This window comes from Panthera pardus, unplaced genomic scaffold (genome assembly GCF_024362965.1).
Source record: "Panthera pardus isolate Hobbes unplaced genomic scaffold, ASM2436296v1 HiC_scaffold_7, whole genome shotgun sequence".
In the NCBI taxonomy this organism is placed as follows: domain Eukaryota; kingdom Metazoa; phylum Chordata; class Mammalia; order Carnivora; family Felidae; genus Panthera; species Panthera pardus.
This window is the reverse complement of record NW_026527002.1, coordinates 82,494,571-82,510,339: the sequence shown is the minus strand read 5'-3', so window position 1 is coordinate 82,510,339 and position 15,769 is coordinate 82,494,571. Positions and strand designations below refer to the sequence as shown.

Below are 15,769 nucleotides of genomic sequence, written 5' to 3'. Positions count from 1 at the left end.
GGCATCACAATCCCAGACTTCAAGCTATACTACAAAGCTGTCATCATTAATACAGTATGGTACTGGCACAAGAACAGACACTCAGATCAATGAAACAGAATAGAGAACCCAGAAATGGACCCACAAACGTATGGCCAACTAATCTTTGGCAAAGCAGGAAAGAATATCCGATGGAATAAAGACAGTCTCTTCAGCAAGTGGTGCTGGGAAAACTGGACAGCACATGCAGAAGAATGAATCTGGACCACTTTCTTACACCAGACACAAAAATAACATCAAAATGGATGAAAGGCCTAAATGTAAGGAAGCCACCAAAATCCTCGAAGAGAAAACAGGCAAAAACCTCTTTGATCTTGCTCGCAGCAACTTCTTACTCAACACGTCTCTGGAGGCAAGGGAAACCAAAGCAAAAATGAACTACTGGGACCTCATCAAGATAAAAACCTTCTGCACAGCGAAGGAAACAATCAGCAAAACTAAAAGGCAACCGACAGAATGGGAGAAGATATTTGCAAATGACATATCAGATAAAGGGTTAGTATCCAAAATCTATAAAGAACTTATCGAACTCAACACCCAAAAAACAAATAATCCAGTGAAGAAATGGGCAAAAGACGTGAATAGACACATCTCCAAAGAAGACATCCAGATGGCCAACCGACACATGAAAAAATGCTTATCATCACTCATCATCAGGGAAATACAAATCAAAACCACAGCGAGATACCACTTTATACCTGTCAGAGTGGCTAACATTAACAACTCAGTCAACAACAGATGTTGGTGAGGATGCAGAGAAAGAGGATCTCTTTTGCATTGTTGGTGGCAATGCAAGCTGGTGCAGCCGCTCTGGAAAACAGTCTGGAGGTTCCTCAAAAAACTAAAAATAGAACTACCCTATGACCCAGCAATTGCACTACTAGGCATTTATCCAAGGGATACAGGTGTGCTGTTTCGAAGGGACACATGCACCCCATGTTTATAGCAGCACTATCGACAAGAGGCAAAGTATGGAAAGAGCCCACATGTCCATCGATGGATGAATGGATAAAGATGTGGTTCATGTATACGATGGAGTATTACTCGGCAAACAAAAAGAATGAAATCTTGCCATTGGCAACTACGTGGATGGAACTGGAGGTTATTATGCTAAGTGAAATTAGTCAGAGAAAGACAAAAACCATACGACTTCACTCATATGAGGACTTTAAGAGACAAAACAGAGGAACATGAGGGAAGGAAAACAAAAATAATGTAAAAACAGGGAAGGGGACAAAGCATAAGAGACTCATAAATATGGAGAACAAACTGAGGGTTACTGGAGGGGTTGTGGGAGGGGGGATGGGCTAAATGGGTAAGGGGCATTAAGGAATCTATTCCTGAAATCATGCTGCACTATATGCTAACTAATTTGGATGTAAATTTTTAAAAATAAAAAATAAAAGACAATAAAAAGAACATGCGATTTACAATAGTGTGTACGTATGAAGCCTAGGAATAAATCTGATGAAAGATGTGCGCATCCTTTAAGGGAGACCTGGATGAGTGGGTACACGGTTTGGGTGGAAGGCACGTCTAACCCTCCTGCGGTGGACCCAGCAGAGGTGCCGACAGGCTGATTCGAGGGTTTGTGGGCAAGAGCAAGGGCCAGGAATAGGCAAGACACACCTGAAGAGGAAGCGGGGACCTCAGAAGTGCAGACTGTCCACGGCTGTCGTGGTGAGGACACCAGGGTGCTGGTCAGATTCACACCGACCCACAGAGCCAGCAGCACACTCAGACGCGGTCCGTCGTGGAGGGAAGGGTGCCGCGTGCAGTAGGAAGATCACCAGAACCCGGCCCTGCAGACACCTTGCACCTGAACACCCAGGCTGCAAAAGCAAATGTCTGTTGTTTGTGTGCTGCCCGCTCCGCCGTGTTCTGTTACAGCACCCTCCGTGGCCACGATGGTTTCAAAACAAAAAGTTAAAACTTTGAAAGTGAAACGGGGCGATCAGTCGTAGAGGCCCCACTGGCCTCCCTTGGAGGTGAGGTGCAGCCTGTGGGCCCCGTGAGAAGGGGGTGGCCCCATGCTGTGGGTTCAGACTCACCCAGCCATCTACTGGCGTCCCCTTTCCCTGGAGCAGCAGTCTGGGCTCGATCCCCCTGGCACCTCCTGGCACCCACAGGACGGATGGGTCCTCCTCCATCGTCCAGATGGCTGCTCTTTATCCTTCTCTCGAGACAGAACGGCGCACACCATGGCCTCACCACCTTCCCTGTCTGCTCCTGGCTTCCCTCTGCTGTTCAGGTGAGGTGAAGTCAGGTCAGGAGGGCTGTCCACTTGCTCCCCGCCCCCCTTTCTCTCATGAGCCCTGCTGCTTACACCTCGCCCGCACCATCTGGCCCTTCTGTGGAGACCCACGAGCCGGTCCCGCATCTGGCCCCGCCGTGCTCCCTTCTCTCTCTGCCCACCCTCCTCCCTGCCCCCCTCCAGCTCTCTGCCTCCTGCCTCTGAGGCAGTGACATCCTCGTGTGCCCCACAGCGGTGCCCCATCCCTTCCTCGCAGACTGCCTCCACACTGTGCTGTGCCGGGCACCCACACCCAGGTGCTGGCTGAGATGGGGACCCAGGACCCGCCTGGCCCTCCCCACTGGCTTCCGGAAGCATCTGCTGACCCTGAAAGAGGCCACAGAGCCTCAGTGCTGCTGGGAGTACACAGTAAGTTATGTGGCTCACGCTCCTCCCAGTATGGGGAGTCCAGTCCTGAGAGAGCGAGCCCCCCTGTGCTCCCAGCTGGAGGCCTCCCAACTACCCCAGCAGTAATGAGGGTTGTGCCCATCATAGGGTTCTGGAGCAGTGGAAAGACTCACAGACACAGAACCTCCACCCGGCAGAGAGGTCTGTGGCATTTAAAGGGTTGTTAATTGGTGTGAAAACTGGAAGCAGAATAAAAATGTGCCAGATGTCAGCCAGACACAGCCTGATATCACACATACAGGCATTAAAATTGCCTTATTCATGGGGCACCAGGGTGGCTCAGTCGGTTGAGTGTCCAACTCTTGATTTCAACTCAGGTCATGATCTCGGGGTCATGGGATTGAGCCCTGTGTCAGATTCTCTGTTGAACGTGGAGCCTGCTTGGGATTCTCTCTCTCCCTCTGCTCCTCTCCCCTGCTTGAGTTCTCTCTCTCTCTCTCTCTCTCTCTCTCTCTCTCCCCAAAATAAAAAATAACAATAAAATGTCCTTGTTCTGAATAGCTTCAGTTTGCATACCTTGTTTTCCAAGTCCTCTTTTGCATTAAAAAAACTTAGCAGGATGAAAGCTGTATCCTTGGGGTGGGTGGGGGCACCCTGGGGGCCCCTGGAGGAAATGGCTCCAGAGCACCAAGGCACATCCCAGCTGGGCCCACTATAGAGACGAGGGTGTCCACTCCTGCTGCAGGCGGATGGACAGACTGAGAGCAGCCAGGCTGTGTCCAGGTTCCTCCGAGGCCAGCTTGGCACAAGACTCCCCAGAGGGCTCCTGGGGGCTGGACAGTAGTGAGCATGTGGAAAATCTGGAGTGGGACGTCAGTTTGGCTTGGGTTTCTTGTATAAGTGATAGGATTTCTTGTATTTGGGAGCCAGTGGTGTGAGAAGGGGTCTGATACTGGGTGCGAGGGTCTACAGACCACGCCCCCCCCCCCCCCCCCGCCATTGGGTGGACCACGCAGCAGCTGGACTGTGCAGTAGCTAGGGACACAGGGGGCACCGCTTGAGGTGCAGTGGGCCTGGGGTTGGAGGCAGCCCTCTTCTCCACTCCAACCTCCCTGTCCTGGGCCAGGCTGCAGGAGCCCCTTGAGCCCTGAGGCCGGGACCCCCCTCTAGCCAGGCTGCAGGAACCCCTTGTCCACAGAAGCCAGCGTACCCCGCTGACACCCCTTTTGCTCTTTCTCAGGCTGGAGTGGGTGGAGATCATCGAGCCGCGCACCCGAGAGCGCATGTATGCCAACCTGGTCACGGGCGAGTGCGTGTGGGACCCTCCTGCCGGCGTCCGCATCAAGCGCACCAGCGAGAACCAGTGGTGGGAGCTGTTTGACCCCAACACTTCCCGCTTCTACTACTACAACGCCAGCACTCAGCGCACCGTGTGGCACCGGCCGCAGGACTGTGACATCATCCCCCTGGCCAAGCTGCAGACCCTGAAGCAGAACACGGAGTCACCCCGTGCCTCGGCGGAGAACAGCCCCGGGCGGGGCAGCAGCGTCAGCCACGAGGGCAGCACCAGCTCCTCCCTGGAGCCCGAGCTGGACGCCGGCGAGAAGGTGCAGGAGCCTTTGGGGAGGGCCAGCCGGCAGGCCGCTTTCGGGGCTCTGAAGGAAGAGAGCAGCAGGTGAGGCGGGTGGGTGGCCAGACCCTCAAGTGCCAGGTGGGGCCCGAACCTCATGCAAACAGCTGCCTGCACCAGCTGCCACCCTTGCCCCCAGAATGCTCTCGTCTCCGTTTGGCAAGAGCCTCTGCTGGGGATGCGGAGGGCCAAGGTCTGTCCCCTGCTGGGCGGCCTCTGGAGGGATGGGGGCTGCCACGCTTGTCTTTTCCAGACAGGGTTGTCAGGAGGCATTGGGCCGGGGGTCTTCTGGCTAATGACTGTGAGATCATTGGGTTCTGTCCACTGTGGGAAGCATGAATATGGCATCAGCACCCCCCAGATGTGCCCTGTATCCCAGGTGCCCCATACCCCAGGGCCCACACCCAGCAGGCGCTGCTCCAAGCCTGGAACTCAGGGAGCCAAGTCCAGAAGGCATGATTGGTCAGGAAGATGATGGGACGGTGTGTGCCCTGGTGACAATGAGGTGACAAACCAGGGAGGATGTAGGGATGTGATATTGGCCTTGGAGGCCAGGCAGGGACAGGGAGGTAGCAATGGGGCAGGCAGGGCCAAAGGCCGGGCAGGCTGCTTCCACTCAAGGACAGTGGAAACCACAAAGTGACCAAACGTGGTTTATGCCTCAAGGTCCATGTTGCTCCTGTGGAAAGGATGTCCAAGGGGCCAAGGGTGGAAACAGGGCTGGTTGGCAGCCATTGGCAGGAACTGGACATTCCATTCCTTTGTGGCATGGTCAGGTGGGTGTGCCAGCAGATTTGGTGTGCTCTTTGGGGCCGGACAGCTAGCTGTGGTGCTCCTACATGGCTGGGGAAGATGGGGCACGTACAGGGGTCAGACCAGTGTGGATGCTGGTGCTGGGGGGCAGAAATTTCCTTCTTTCCTCCCAGGATTCTTCCAGATGGGTTAGGAATTAAATTGACAGAACATAGATTAACGGGAGAAAAAATAAAGTTTTATTTGGTGCACACAGAGGTCCAGTAATGAAATTGAGACCCCAGGAAATAACCAAGGCAGTAGTTTTTATATATTTTAGGCAAAGAGACAATAAATTTGTGAGGAATTGATAGGCTAAAACAGACTTTTGCAGGGTGCGTGAGTGGCTCTGTTGGTTAAGCGTCAGTTAAGCATCTGACTCTTGATCTTGGCTCGGGTCATGATCTTACGGTTGGTGAGTTCAAGCCCCACGTCAGGTTCTATGCTGACAGCTCAGAGCCTGGAGCTTCGGATTCTGTGTCTCCCTCTCTCTCTCTGCCCCTCCCCTACTCACACTCTGTCTCTCTCCCACTCTCAAAATAAATAAGTAAACAGAAAAAGAGAAAGAGAAAAAGAAAAAGAGATCTTTGGGAGCTTTGCCAGTGAGGAATTCTAAGCACAACGTGAGCTGGGGTAGTGGATTAGTGAAAACACCAACAGGGTTTATTTCTCCAGCTTTCTCAGGTATGAAGCCCATATCTCTGGTGATAAGGGTGTCTTTTTACTTCTTAGTACAGGGAGGGCATTTTTCATGTGGGAGGTTTACTTCCTGCTCTCAGGAGACAGAGGTGTGTCTGATGACCTTGCACCGGGGTTTCTCAAGTACCTTCGGTGCAAAAATAATAATCAGTTTGCCATCGTGGTACATTTTGAGGTGGCCTGCCCTGGGCCCTTGCACTGGACACACCAGAGGTCAGAGGCCAAAGAGGCAGTGGCCAGGTGGCATGAGGAGGTTCAGAGGGGCTTTTGGGGGTTGTCCCCAGAAAATGGCGCTTCCGCTGATGAGGTTGAGGAACCGCAGGCATGAGCACTGTGGAGAAAGCAGACGGGTGCGTGGGCTCCACCTCTGGCTCCCTGAGGCCCACGCTGTGCAGCAGCCCAAAGGCCTGCCTGAGCTCTCTCCGACCCAGCAGCTCCAGCAGCCTCTGGGCTCATCAGATAAAGTCTCACTTTTATTGGATTGTGGTGCTTTTGAACTCTTTATCCTATTGGTTGCTGACTCATCTCTGTAATTAGGTGGACAGATTGGATTCTTTTTAGGATTCTGTTCACAAATGTGTCTGTCACCCACACTCTGGGCACCGACTGGAGAAGCGGGCCACCCTTCTCTGCCCTGCACCCTGCTACCTGCTGGGGGCCGGAGTATCCTTTCCAAAAGTTCCTTGGATGTTCTGTGGGGTTGTGGGGTTACTGGGTCAGTGTGGGGCCAGGATTTCTACAAGAAGCCCTCTTTGATTTGGAGTACAACTGCGTTGAGTTTATGGGTCAGTTTAGGGGAAATGGGTGTCTCCATTGTCTTGTCTTCTCCCACGTTAAGATGGTATGTGTTACACTTCTCTCCACAAAGGGCTTGCATGTTTTTTAAGGTTTATTTCCAAGTGCTTTATCTATTTTATATTTCTTTTTTCTTTGTTTTTTGAGATGTTTATTTATTTTTGAGAGAGAGTGAGAGTGGGGTAGGGGCAGAGAGGGGCGGGGGCAGAGGATCCAAAGTGGGCTGTGTGCCGACAGCATCAAGCCTGATGTGGGGCTCGAACTCGTGAACCACAAGATTGCGATCCGAGCCGAGTCGGATGCTCAACCGCCGAGCCACCCAGGTGCCCCTACATTTCTTTTTAAAGTCCTGCTTGGGGTGCCTGCATGGCCCAGTCCGTTAAGGATCTGACTCTTGATTTTGGCTCAGGTCGTGATCTCATGGTTCGTGACATCGAGCCCCGCGTCAGGCTCTGTGCTGACAGCACGGAGCCTGCTTGGGATTCTCTCTCCCTCTGCCCCTCCTGGACACTTGCACGTACACTTGTTCTCTCTCTCTCTCTCTCTCTCTCTCTCTCTCTCAAAATAAATAAACTTAAAAAGTAAAAATAAAAAAGTCCTGTCTTCTCCTCATTCCTGGAGCATACATACAGATTGTTATATATCAGTCTTATTTCTGGGCTCTTGCTGATCTAACACCAGGCCTGGCCTTGTCCCAGCGCTCAGGCTGCATACCTATACCTGTGATGCTGTGACACTGTCAGGCATAGAAAGTCCACCTTCTACTGTCAGGTTCTTTACTGTGAGTGGATGTACCATTTTACCAAGTATTCTTTTTGAGTCTATTGATATCAGTGTTATAGGTTGAACTGTGTCTTCCCCCAAGAGATATGTTGAAGTCCTAACCCCCAGGACCCCAGGATGGGCCCTTATTTGGAAATAGGTCTCTTCAGATGTAGTTAGTAGAGTTGTGATGACGTCACATTGGAGGAGGGTGGGCCTGAGGTAGGACCCGTGTCCTAGTGAGAACAGAGACACGAGGAGAACACCCTTGGCAATGGAGCCAGAGACAGACGGATGCGTCTGCAAGCCAGGGGACGCCCAGGGTCGCCAGCACCACCAGGAGCCAGAGAAAGGCCGGGAGTGGTCAGAAGGAACCAGCCCTGCCCACAGCCAGAGCTTGGACTTTCAGCCTCCAGAACTGGGAGAGAATGACTTTCTGTTGTTTTAAGCTGCCAGTTTGCTGCGCTTTGTTACAGCGGGCCCGGGACCCAGCCGCAGTCAGCATTTAATTCTATGTTTCTTGCATTCCTAGAACACCCGGTCTATGTCATTTTCAAAATAGATTCAGATTGCTAATATTTTTTTGAGGCTTTTTCCTGTGTTGATAGGTAAAACTGGCCTGTCCTTTCTTTCTTGTGTGTTTGGGAGCGTGTCCTCTCAAACGCCCTGCTTCCAGGTTGTCTGGCTGCACACTTACACACCACCTGGGCCTGTGGCTGGGTGAATACGTTTTTAACTACTGATTCAGTGTCTTTAATATGCACAGGAATATGCAGGTTTTTGGACATCTCAAATCCAAGTTTATAAAGTGTTTTTTTTTTTTTATATTTGAGAGAGAGAGGGCGCAAGTGAGCAAGGAAGTGGGGGGGTGGAGAGAGAGAGAGAGAGAGAGAGAGAGAGAGGGAGAGAGAGAGAGAGAGAGAATGAGAACATCATGCAGGCTCCACACTGTAAGTGTAGAGCCCAGTGTGGGGTTTAAACCCATGAACCTTGAGATCATGACCTGAGCCAAAATCAAGAGTCAGACACTTAACTGACAGAGCCACTCAGGTGTCCCCAATGGTCGATCTTTTCTGACTTAAAATTTTTTTTAAGTCATCTCTACACCCAACATGAGACTCAATTTCATGACCCCAAGATTAAGAATTGCACGCTTCACTGACTGAGCCAGCCAGGCGCCCAAAATATTTTCTGATTTTAATTAAGATTTCTTCCTTGACTTGTTCATAACTTACAAATGTCTTAATTTTCAAAACTATAGGGTTTTTTTTCCATTCTTGTTCTTTATTGCCAACTTAATTTCATTTTGGTCAGAAAGCATGGTTTTTGTTTTTATTTTTGTTTTTGAGACTTGCTGTGGCTTAAATCCTGAATTTTTGTAAATGATTTTACAAAATTTCAAAATAATTTCAAAAATATTTTCTTTTCCGTGTTAGGTCTAGGATTCGTTAGATCAAGTCTGTTGTTTGTGTTGTTGTTGTTGTTTAAGTTTATTTATTTATTTATTTTGAGTGATAGGGGCAGAGAGGGAAGGAGAGAGAGAGAGAGAGAGAGAGGGAGGGAGAGAGAGAATCCCAAGCAGGCTCTGCAGTGTCAGCTCAGAGCCAGATGCGGGGCTTGAACCCACCAACCATGAGATCATGACCTGAGCCGAAATCAAGAGTCGGCCACTTACCCAGATGTGGCTCAAACACATCAAATCTGTTGCATCAGTCAAGTTTCTTGCTGATTTTTTGTCTGCCTGATGTATCACTTCTGAAGAGGTAGATTCGCCTGTGTCTCCTTTTAATCTGTCACTGCTTCCTCCGTGTTGAAGCTGTGGATTGCACATGAATTTAGGACTGTTACGTTTTCCTGGGGAATTATTCCTTTAGTCATTATGTCATCACGTTTTTGCCTTGAATTTGGCTTGCTTTGATCCTGGCATAGCATTGCTGTTTCTCATTGGTTGGTATTGGCCTCTTAACATCAGTCCCCAAACTACTACCCTTTCCTTATGCTCTGAGTGTGTTTCTTCTAAATAGCGTATAGCTGTTGGGTTTACTTGACACCTGCCTTTGGTCTGACGGGATGATTGCCGTTCTGTTTACTTAGATCACTGACACAGCAAAAGGATTTAGTTTATCATCTTTGTGTCCTTTCAGGTATGTGTTCTTCACTGCTGCCCTCTCCTCCTCCGGTTGTCCCCATGCTGCTCCCACTCTGTGCACCTGGCATGCGTCTTGCGGGTCCCATGTGCTCCTGTGACGTGTGGGCCGTAGGCTGGGTGCCTTCTTCACGGGTACTGCTTTTCCCACCACTGATGGCGCTGCACCCGCCCCTGCCCCTCCACTGCCGGGGTCTGGGTGGGGGCCCCGGGGTCTGTGCAGCAAGGCCACCAGCAGCCCCGGCACCAGGCTTCAGTTGGTGGGGTGGGGAGCGTCTCACCAGCACTTTGATTTCTGTTTCTTCTTTGCCTCTGATTCTTATTCTTTCTTCTTGAGTTCATTCGCCTCTCGAGTTTTCTCTTGTGTTTGTTGCTTATTTGTTTTTGCTCATTTTCCCACTGGCGTTGCTGGCTTACTTTCTCTGTTAGTTTGCAGGAGTTCCTGTGTTCCTGATATCAATTCCTCATTGCTTTTAGATACCATGAGTGTCCTGTCCTCTGTCACCTGACTGCTAACTGGTCCCTGTGTCCTTTCGATGCAACCAAGTTTATTAGTCTTTTGGCCTAGTGGTTTATGCTTTTAACGTTTTATTTAAAAAGTTCTTCCTTGGCCTACATCCAGAGATGCTCCCTTCCATGTCTTGCATTTTCCTTACAGTTTATCTTCACATTGAGACCTGCATCTGCCTGGAACTACTTTCCTGGGGGGAGCTACTTTCCTTCTCATCTCCAAAATGCCCAACTTTGCCCCAGACCACAGTCACGCCTGTGTGTCTGCTCACATCAGCGCCCCGAGCCCTGGGTGGTGAGGAACCCCCTTCTCTTCTTGATCTTTAAGACTGTCTTAGCTGGGGGCACCTGGCCAGCTCAGTCGGTTAAGCATCTGACTCTTGATTTCGGCTCAGGTCATGAACCCAGGGTTGTGGGTTGGAGCCCCATGTCCGACTCCACGTGGAGCCCACTTGATCTCTGTCCCTCTCCTGTTTGCACTCACACACGTGCTCTTGCTCACTCGCTCTTTCTCAAAAAAAAAAAAAAAAAAAAAGACTGTCTCAGCTGGTTATGTGCCTTACTTTCGTCATATAAATGCTACAGAAGATCCAGGGGGTGTTCTCATTGGACCCATTGACTTGCATTCTGAGGAGTGCTGACCCCTGGCAGGTAGCCGGTCTCCCGTGCCTGCAGGGCCACTCAAGAGGTCTGCGGTCTCTGGTTCCCAGCCACTTACATTTGCTGCTGCTGAGTGAGTAGTTCCTAAGTTTGTGTCCCCTCATGTTTGGCTGTTACTATTACAGAGAACTAGTAGACTGCCTTTCTCTTTGGTTTTGCCTTTTACTAGGTTAAGTAGATTTGGTTTTATTTTCCCTTCTGTCATGTATCTTATTATTCCATGGAATTTTTCTTCTGTGGTTGTACTTAAAATGTTTGTGGGCATGTGGGACTTACCAGGACTCTGCAGCCAGTGTCTGCCTTGGCCACAAGGTTCCCAGCCCCAGGAGGCCTTTCTTTTTCAGTTAGCCCCTGTGTAGATTTGCCCACTTTTCTGTTTCTTTGCCCATGGTTCCTTCTTACCTCATTCTTCTTTAGATAATTCTTTCCTTTCTCCTCTGTAAGAACATGTTAATGGTAAATTTGCTGTCTTGATCTTATAGAAAATATACCACATTTTCCCTCATTTTTGAGAATTAGCTGAATCCACGCACGTCAGCCGGGACATTGGCCCCATCTCCTCTCCCCAGGGCTGGCCTCCTGCCTGAAACTATTCTGGCTCATTACCAGCCACCACTTCTGTTCATGGCAGGTAAGAGCAGTTCTGTGGTGAGGGTCCAGACGGTTTACACAGCAGAATGTCATCCACTAAAAATCTCCTTGTTTTCAACCAGAAGCAGCTGTCACACAACTCCCAGAGGTATTTTCCCTCTGGGTGCCACGTTTGAACAGAAGAGTCACGCTTTTATGTGGTGGCTGTGCCACAGGACAGAAGGTCACATGCACAACTTCAGTGCACACACTTACGGATGCACACACATCTGGTCTCACACAACACCCCACATATAGCTGTTAAGGTGCCTTGGTTTAGGGTGCAAATCAGATTGGGTGCAGCTGGACTGGACTGCTGTGTTTGGTACGTTTTGGGAAGGGCTGCGAGGGCCTCCGGGCTGCTGGGGTTCCAGGGTGCAGCAGACCCCTAGACTGTGGTCCCTGCAGCGTGGGGGGCATGGGGGGGCTTCGGCTGCTTCTGGGTCTGGGGGTGTACAGTCTGCAGGTCCCGACCCTGCTCCCCCAGAAAGAGGGCCCTGCCAGCCCCCCTCCTGCCCCCAGCTCTTCTCCCAAGGGTCACCATGCTCAGCAGCTAGGCTGCCCCGGACCTGGCTGTACTCAGGTGAATCTTGTTTTAGTCTCCAAGAGTGTAAATTTATTTAGCTTCTGTTACATATTCTAATCATTATATTGTGTCTAAGGAATAACATCTAAAATGTCTGCATTCTAAAATTTATTGGGCTTTTTTGTTATATAAGTGATAATGTAATTTGGAAATATTCTGTGGACACTTGAAAACCAGTGTTCCCAGAGGACCTCAGTGGCTCAGTTGGTTAAGTGTCTGACTTTGGCTCAGGTCATGATCTCACAGTTTGTGGGTTCAAGCCCCATGTCGGGCTCTGTGCTGACAGCGTAGAGCCTGTTTAAGATTCTCTCTCTCCCTCTCTGCCCCTCCCCTGCTTGTGTTCTCTCTCTCTCAAATAAATAAAAACTTTAAAAGAAAAAAAAAATAGTTTTCCTAGTTTACGAGTATGAAATCCCATGTTCATTTATGCATTTTCACTGCATCAATGACTTATTTTTTCCTTTTGATGTCACGGGCTGGGCCTCGAGGCCCTATGGGTGCCTTGTTCTGCCTGTGCAATTGTAGCTCTGTGTGCTGCTGCCCTGTGTTAGCCAGTGTGTCAGATTTAATTGTGTTACATCTTCGGCATTGAATATGTCCTCTGTTGTCAAAAAAGGACTTTCCTGGGGACGCCCTGGTGACTCAGTCAGTTGAGCGCCTGACTCTTGATTTTGGCCCAGGTCATGATCCCAGGTTCATGGGTTCGAGAATGCCCTGTGCCAGGCTCTGAGCTGAATGTAGAGCCTGCTTGAGATTCTCTCTCTCTCTCCCTCTGCCCTTCTCCCCTGCTCCCCTGCTCACTCTCTCTCTCTCTCAAATAAAAAAAGACTTTCCTTCTCATGGAATCCCCTTCAGGTGATGCTCTGGCATTGCTCTAAATCCTGTTTACTTGTTTGTGTTTGTAGTTTTGCCCTTTTTTTGTTTTGTTTTGTTTTGTTTTGTTTTGTTTCAGTTTCCCAATTAGCTTTGGTTAGGACTCTCTAGAGCATCATAGTGTGGATTTTATTATTTGGTCCAGTTTAAGATGCTGTCCTTTTAAGGCAGGAGGCCCAGGGCCCAGCCTCTGTCACCCCATGTGTGCTTCTGACAGCTGTCTTCAGCGACCCGTGTTGGTTTTCATTCTCTCTGTTGGTGTGGAGTGTTTGTTTGCATGTGTGTGTCACTTTTGCCATAGTTTGAATGGCATCCATCCTTTTTTATTCGAGGATATCATTACAGATTTTTATTCTTGTTGAAAGCAAAAGAATTCTGTGCTTTTTAAAAATGTTTGTTTATTTTGAGAGAGAGAGCATGCACATGCATGAGTGGGGGCGGGGCAGAGAGTGGGAGTAAGAGAGAATCCCAGCGCAGAGCCCAGTTCAGGACTCGAACCCACGAACCCTGGGAGCATGACCTGAGCTGAAATCAAGAGTCTGACACTCAACTGACTGAGCCACCCACATGCCCCAAGAATTTTGTGCTGCTTAATCTTTTTTTCCCCACTAATTTACTGAAATTCTGAAATTAACCTCTGTCCCATCCATCTCTTTCAATGAAATTCTTACAAATGTGCCCTTAATAACAACAGATCAAGCCATATGAATCAATGACATTTGACCTCCGTGATGGGGCATTGGGTCAGGCGCTCGGTCTTGCCTGCCCATAGCCCGCCTGGATGCTACATCTCCCCTGCCGCCTGCAGAGTTCTGGAGCCAGGTTCTCCCGGTGGAGCCTTGAGGTTGGCCTCGCTGTCCTCTGAGTCCATCAGTTTTGTCTGTTTTTTTGCTTTTAACCTTGGTTGTTGCCGAGAGGGAAAATGACTCAGCCATCCACCCAATGGGCCTTTGATGTAAGTTTTATGTAGACTTAGATTTCCACTTTGATTTTTGAAAAGATGCTCCTCTTCCCAGAGGGACAGAAACAACCCCTCAACAGCTTTGCTTCCTGAGGTGGAGGTTTTGGGGTGAGGCAGGTGTGGATTTTTCTTTTTCAAATTGGTGGTATTTTACTGATCTTTCCCCTCCCCCCCGCCCCCCCATCATGAAGATACAAATTTTCACAAAAACCGTTGAAGTAGTCCAGGAAAGCATAATGAAAAGACAAGATCCCGCTCAATGTTACGATTCTGACCTCGTTTCTTCTCAGAGGGGGAGGTGACAGGCATCAACAGCCATGTGTAAAGCATGCATTTTGATACATGTTGGTGTGTGTGTGTGTGTACTTGTGAGACTGCACAGTCGTGATAGTGCACATGCCTGTGGGCCACGAGAGTCTCCTTTCCCTCGTCACCCCAGCCCTTCTTGGTGCTGCCACTCACTCCCGGGGAGCCACCGATCTGCCTGGTGTTATTATGGAGCAGTTTGCATTCTTCAGGTGTTTATGTAAATGGAATCAAACAGCATGGACTCTTTTTTGCCATCTTTCACTCGGTGTAACTGTCTTGAAAGTCATTACATATGTCAACAGCTCATTGCCTTTTCAGTGCTGAATAGTACTCCGTTGTGTGGGCCCTCCTCCTTGAGATGGCATTTCGGTTGCTTCCAGGTTTGGTTGGTACAAATAAAGCTGCTGTGAGCATTAACGTAAATACCTGTGCACACACACGCTTTGATTTCTCACAGGCAAATAAGTGCCCAGGCACGTTGTGTGACCCTGCAGTGCGGTGCACAGACATTTACCACTGTTGTGTCCTCTTGACGAACGGATCCCATTATCATCAAGCAGTGCTCCCTGATGCCTCGTAGTGCTCTTTGTCCCAAAATCTGTTTGTGTTAATACAGGCACTCCAGGTTTCTTTTGAAGTGTCACCATGGTATCTCTGTTTCCAGCCTTTACTTTTAACCTGTTTTTATGCTTTTATTGTAATTTTCTCTCAGGCAGCACATTGTTGCGTCCTGCTTTTTTATTTATTTTTGGGACAGAGAGACAGAGCATGAACGGGGGAGGGGCAGAGAGAGAGGGAGACACAGAATTGGAAGCAGGCTCCAGGCTCCGAGCCATCAGCCCAGAGCCTGACGCGGGACTCGAACTCACGGACCGCGAGATCGTGACCTGGCTGAAGTCGGACGCTTAACCGACTGCGCCACCCAGGCGCCCCGCGTCCTGCTTTTTTATACAGTCTGTCTTTGCTTTTTAATTGGGGATTTAGACCACTTACATTTAATGTGATTATTTGTTTTTTGTTTTTTAATTTTTTCTTAACGTTAATTTATCTGTGAGAGACAGAGAGAGAGCGTGAGCAGGGGAGGGGCAGAGAGAGAGGGAGAAACAGAATCGGAAGCAGCTCCAGGCTCCAGGCTCTAGGCTCTGAGCTGTCAGCATAGAGCCCAACATGGGGCTCAAACTCACGAACCATGAGATCATGACCTGAGCTGAAGTCGGACGCTTAACTGATTGAGCCACCCAGGTGCCCCTTAATGTGATTATTTGTATGGTTAGGTTTAGATATGTCATCTTGCTATTTTTTTTTTTTTTTTTTTTTTTGGTCCTCTCTGTTCTTTGCTTTTTTGGTTTTTTTTCTTCTTTGGGGTTAATTGAACATCTTTTAAATTCAACTTTATGCTTTGCTTTTTACTCTGTGCTATGTTTTTAGTTGTTGTTTGGGGGTTTATAGTGCATATTAACTGATCAGACTGGGCCTTCAGGCAGTTTGTAATACATCACCGCACCTGTGGTGTGAGAGCCAACAACACACTCCAGGCTTCCTCCTGGTGCTGTCATAGGTAAACCACTTAATACGCTCGTTATTTTTGCTTTAAGCAGCCAGTTATGTTTCAAAGAGATGAAAATAAAAGGAAAACACTTCTTACATTAACATCTAGTTACCATCTCCAGTACTCTTCACTTCTGTTGTAGATTTTTACGTGGTTGACCTCCTCTGCCCGAAGACTTCACCAAACA

At 49.2% G+C, this 15,769-nt stretch overlaps 1 protein-coding gene across 3 annotated transcripts in view; it reads left to right on the top strand.

Annotated features, from left to right (window-relative positions):
* The window catches only part of ARHGAP39 (Rho GTPase activating protein 39), a 108,567-nt gene that overhangs the window by 61,045 nt on the left and 31,753 nt on the right, over positions 1–15,769 (top strand). For 2 of the 3 annotated variants that reach the window (XM_053896284.1, XM_053896283.1), the window contains exon 3: positions 3,921–4,355. The exons of the other annotated variant lie outside the window; for it this stretch is intronic. In XM_053896284.1, coding sequence (XP_053752259.1) covers positions 3,921–4,355 — 435 coding nt within the window. The remainder of the gene's footprint in view (positions 1–3,920; positions 4,356–15,769) is intronic. 3 annotated transcript variants of the gene reach the window in all.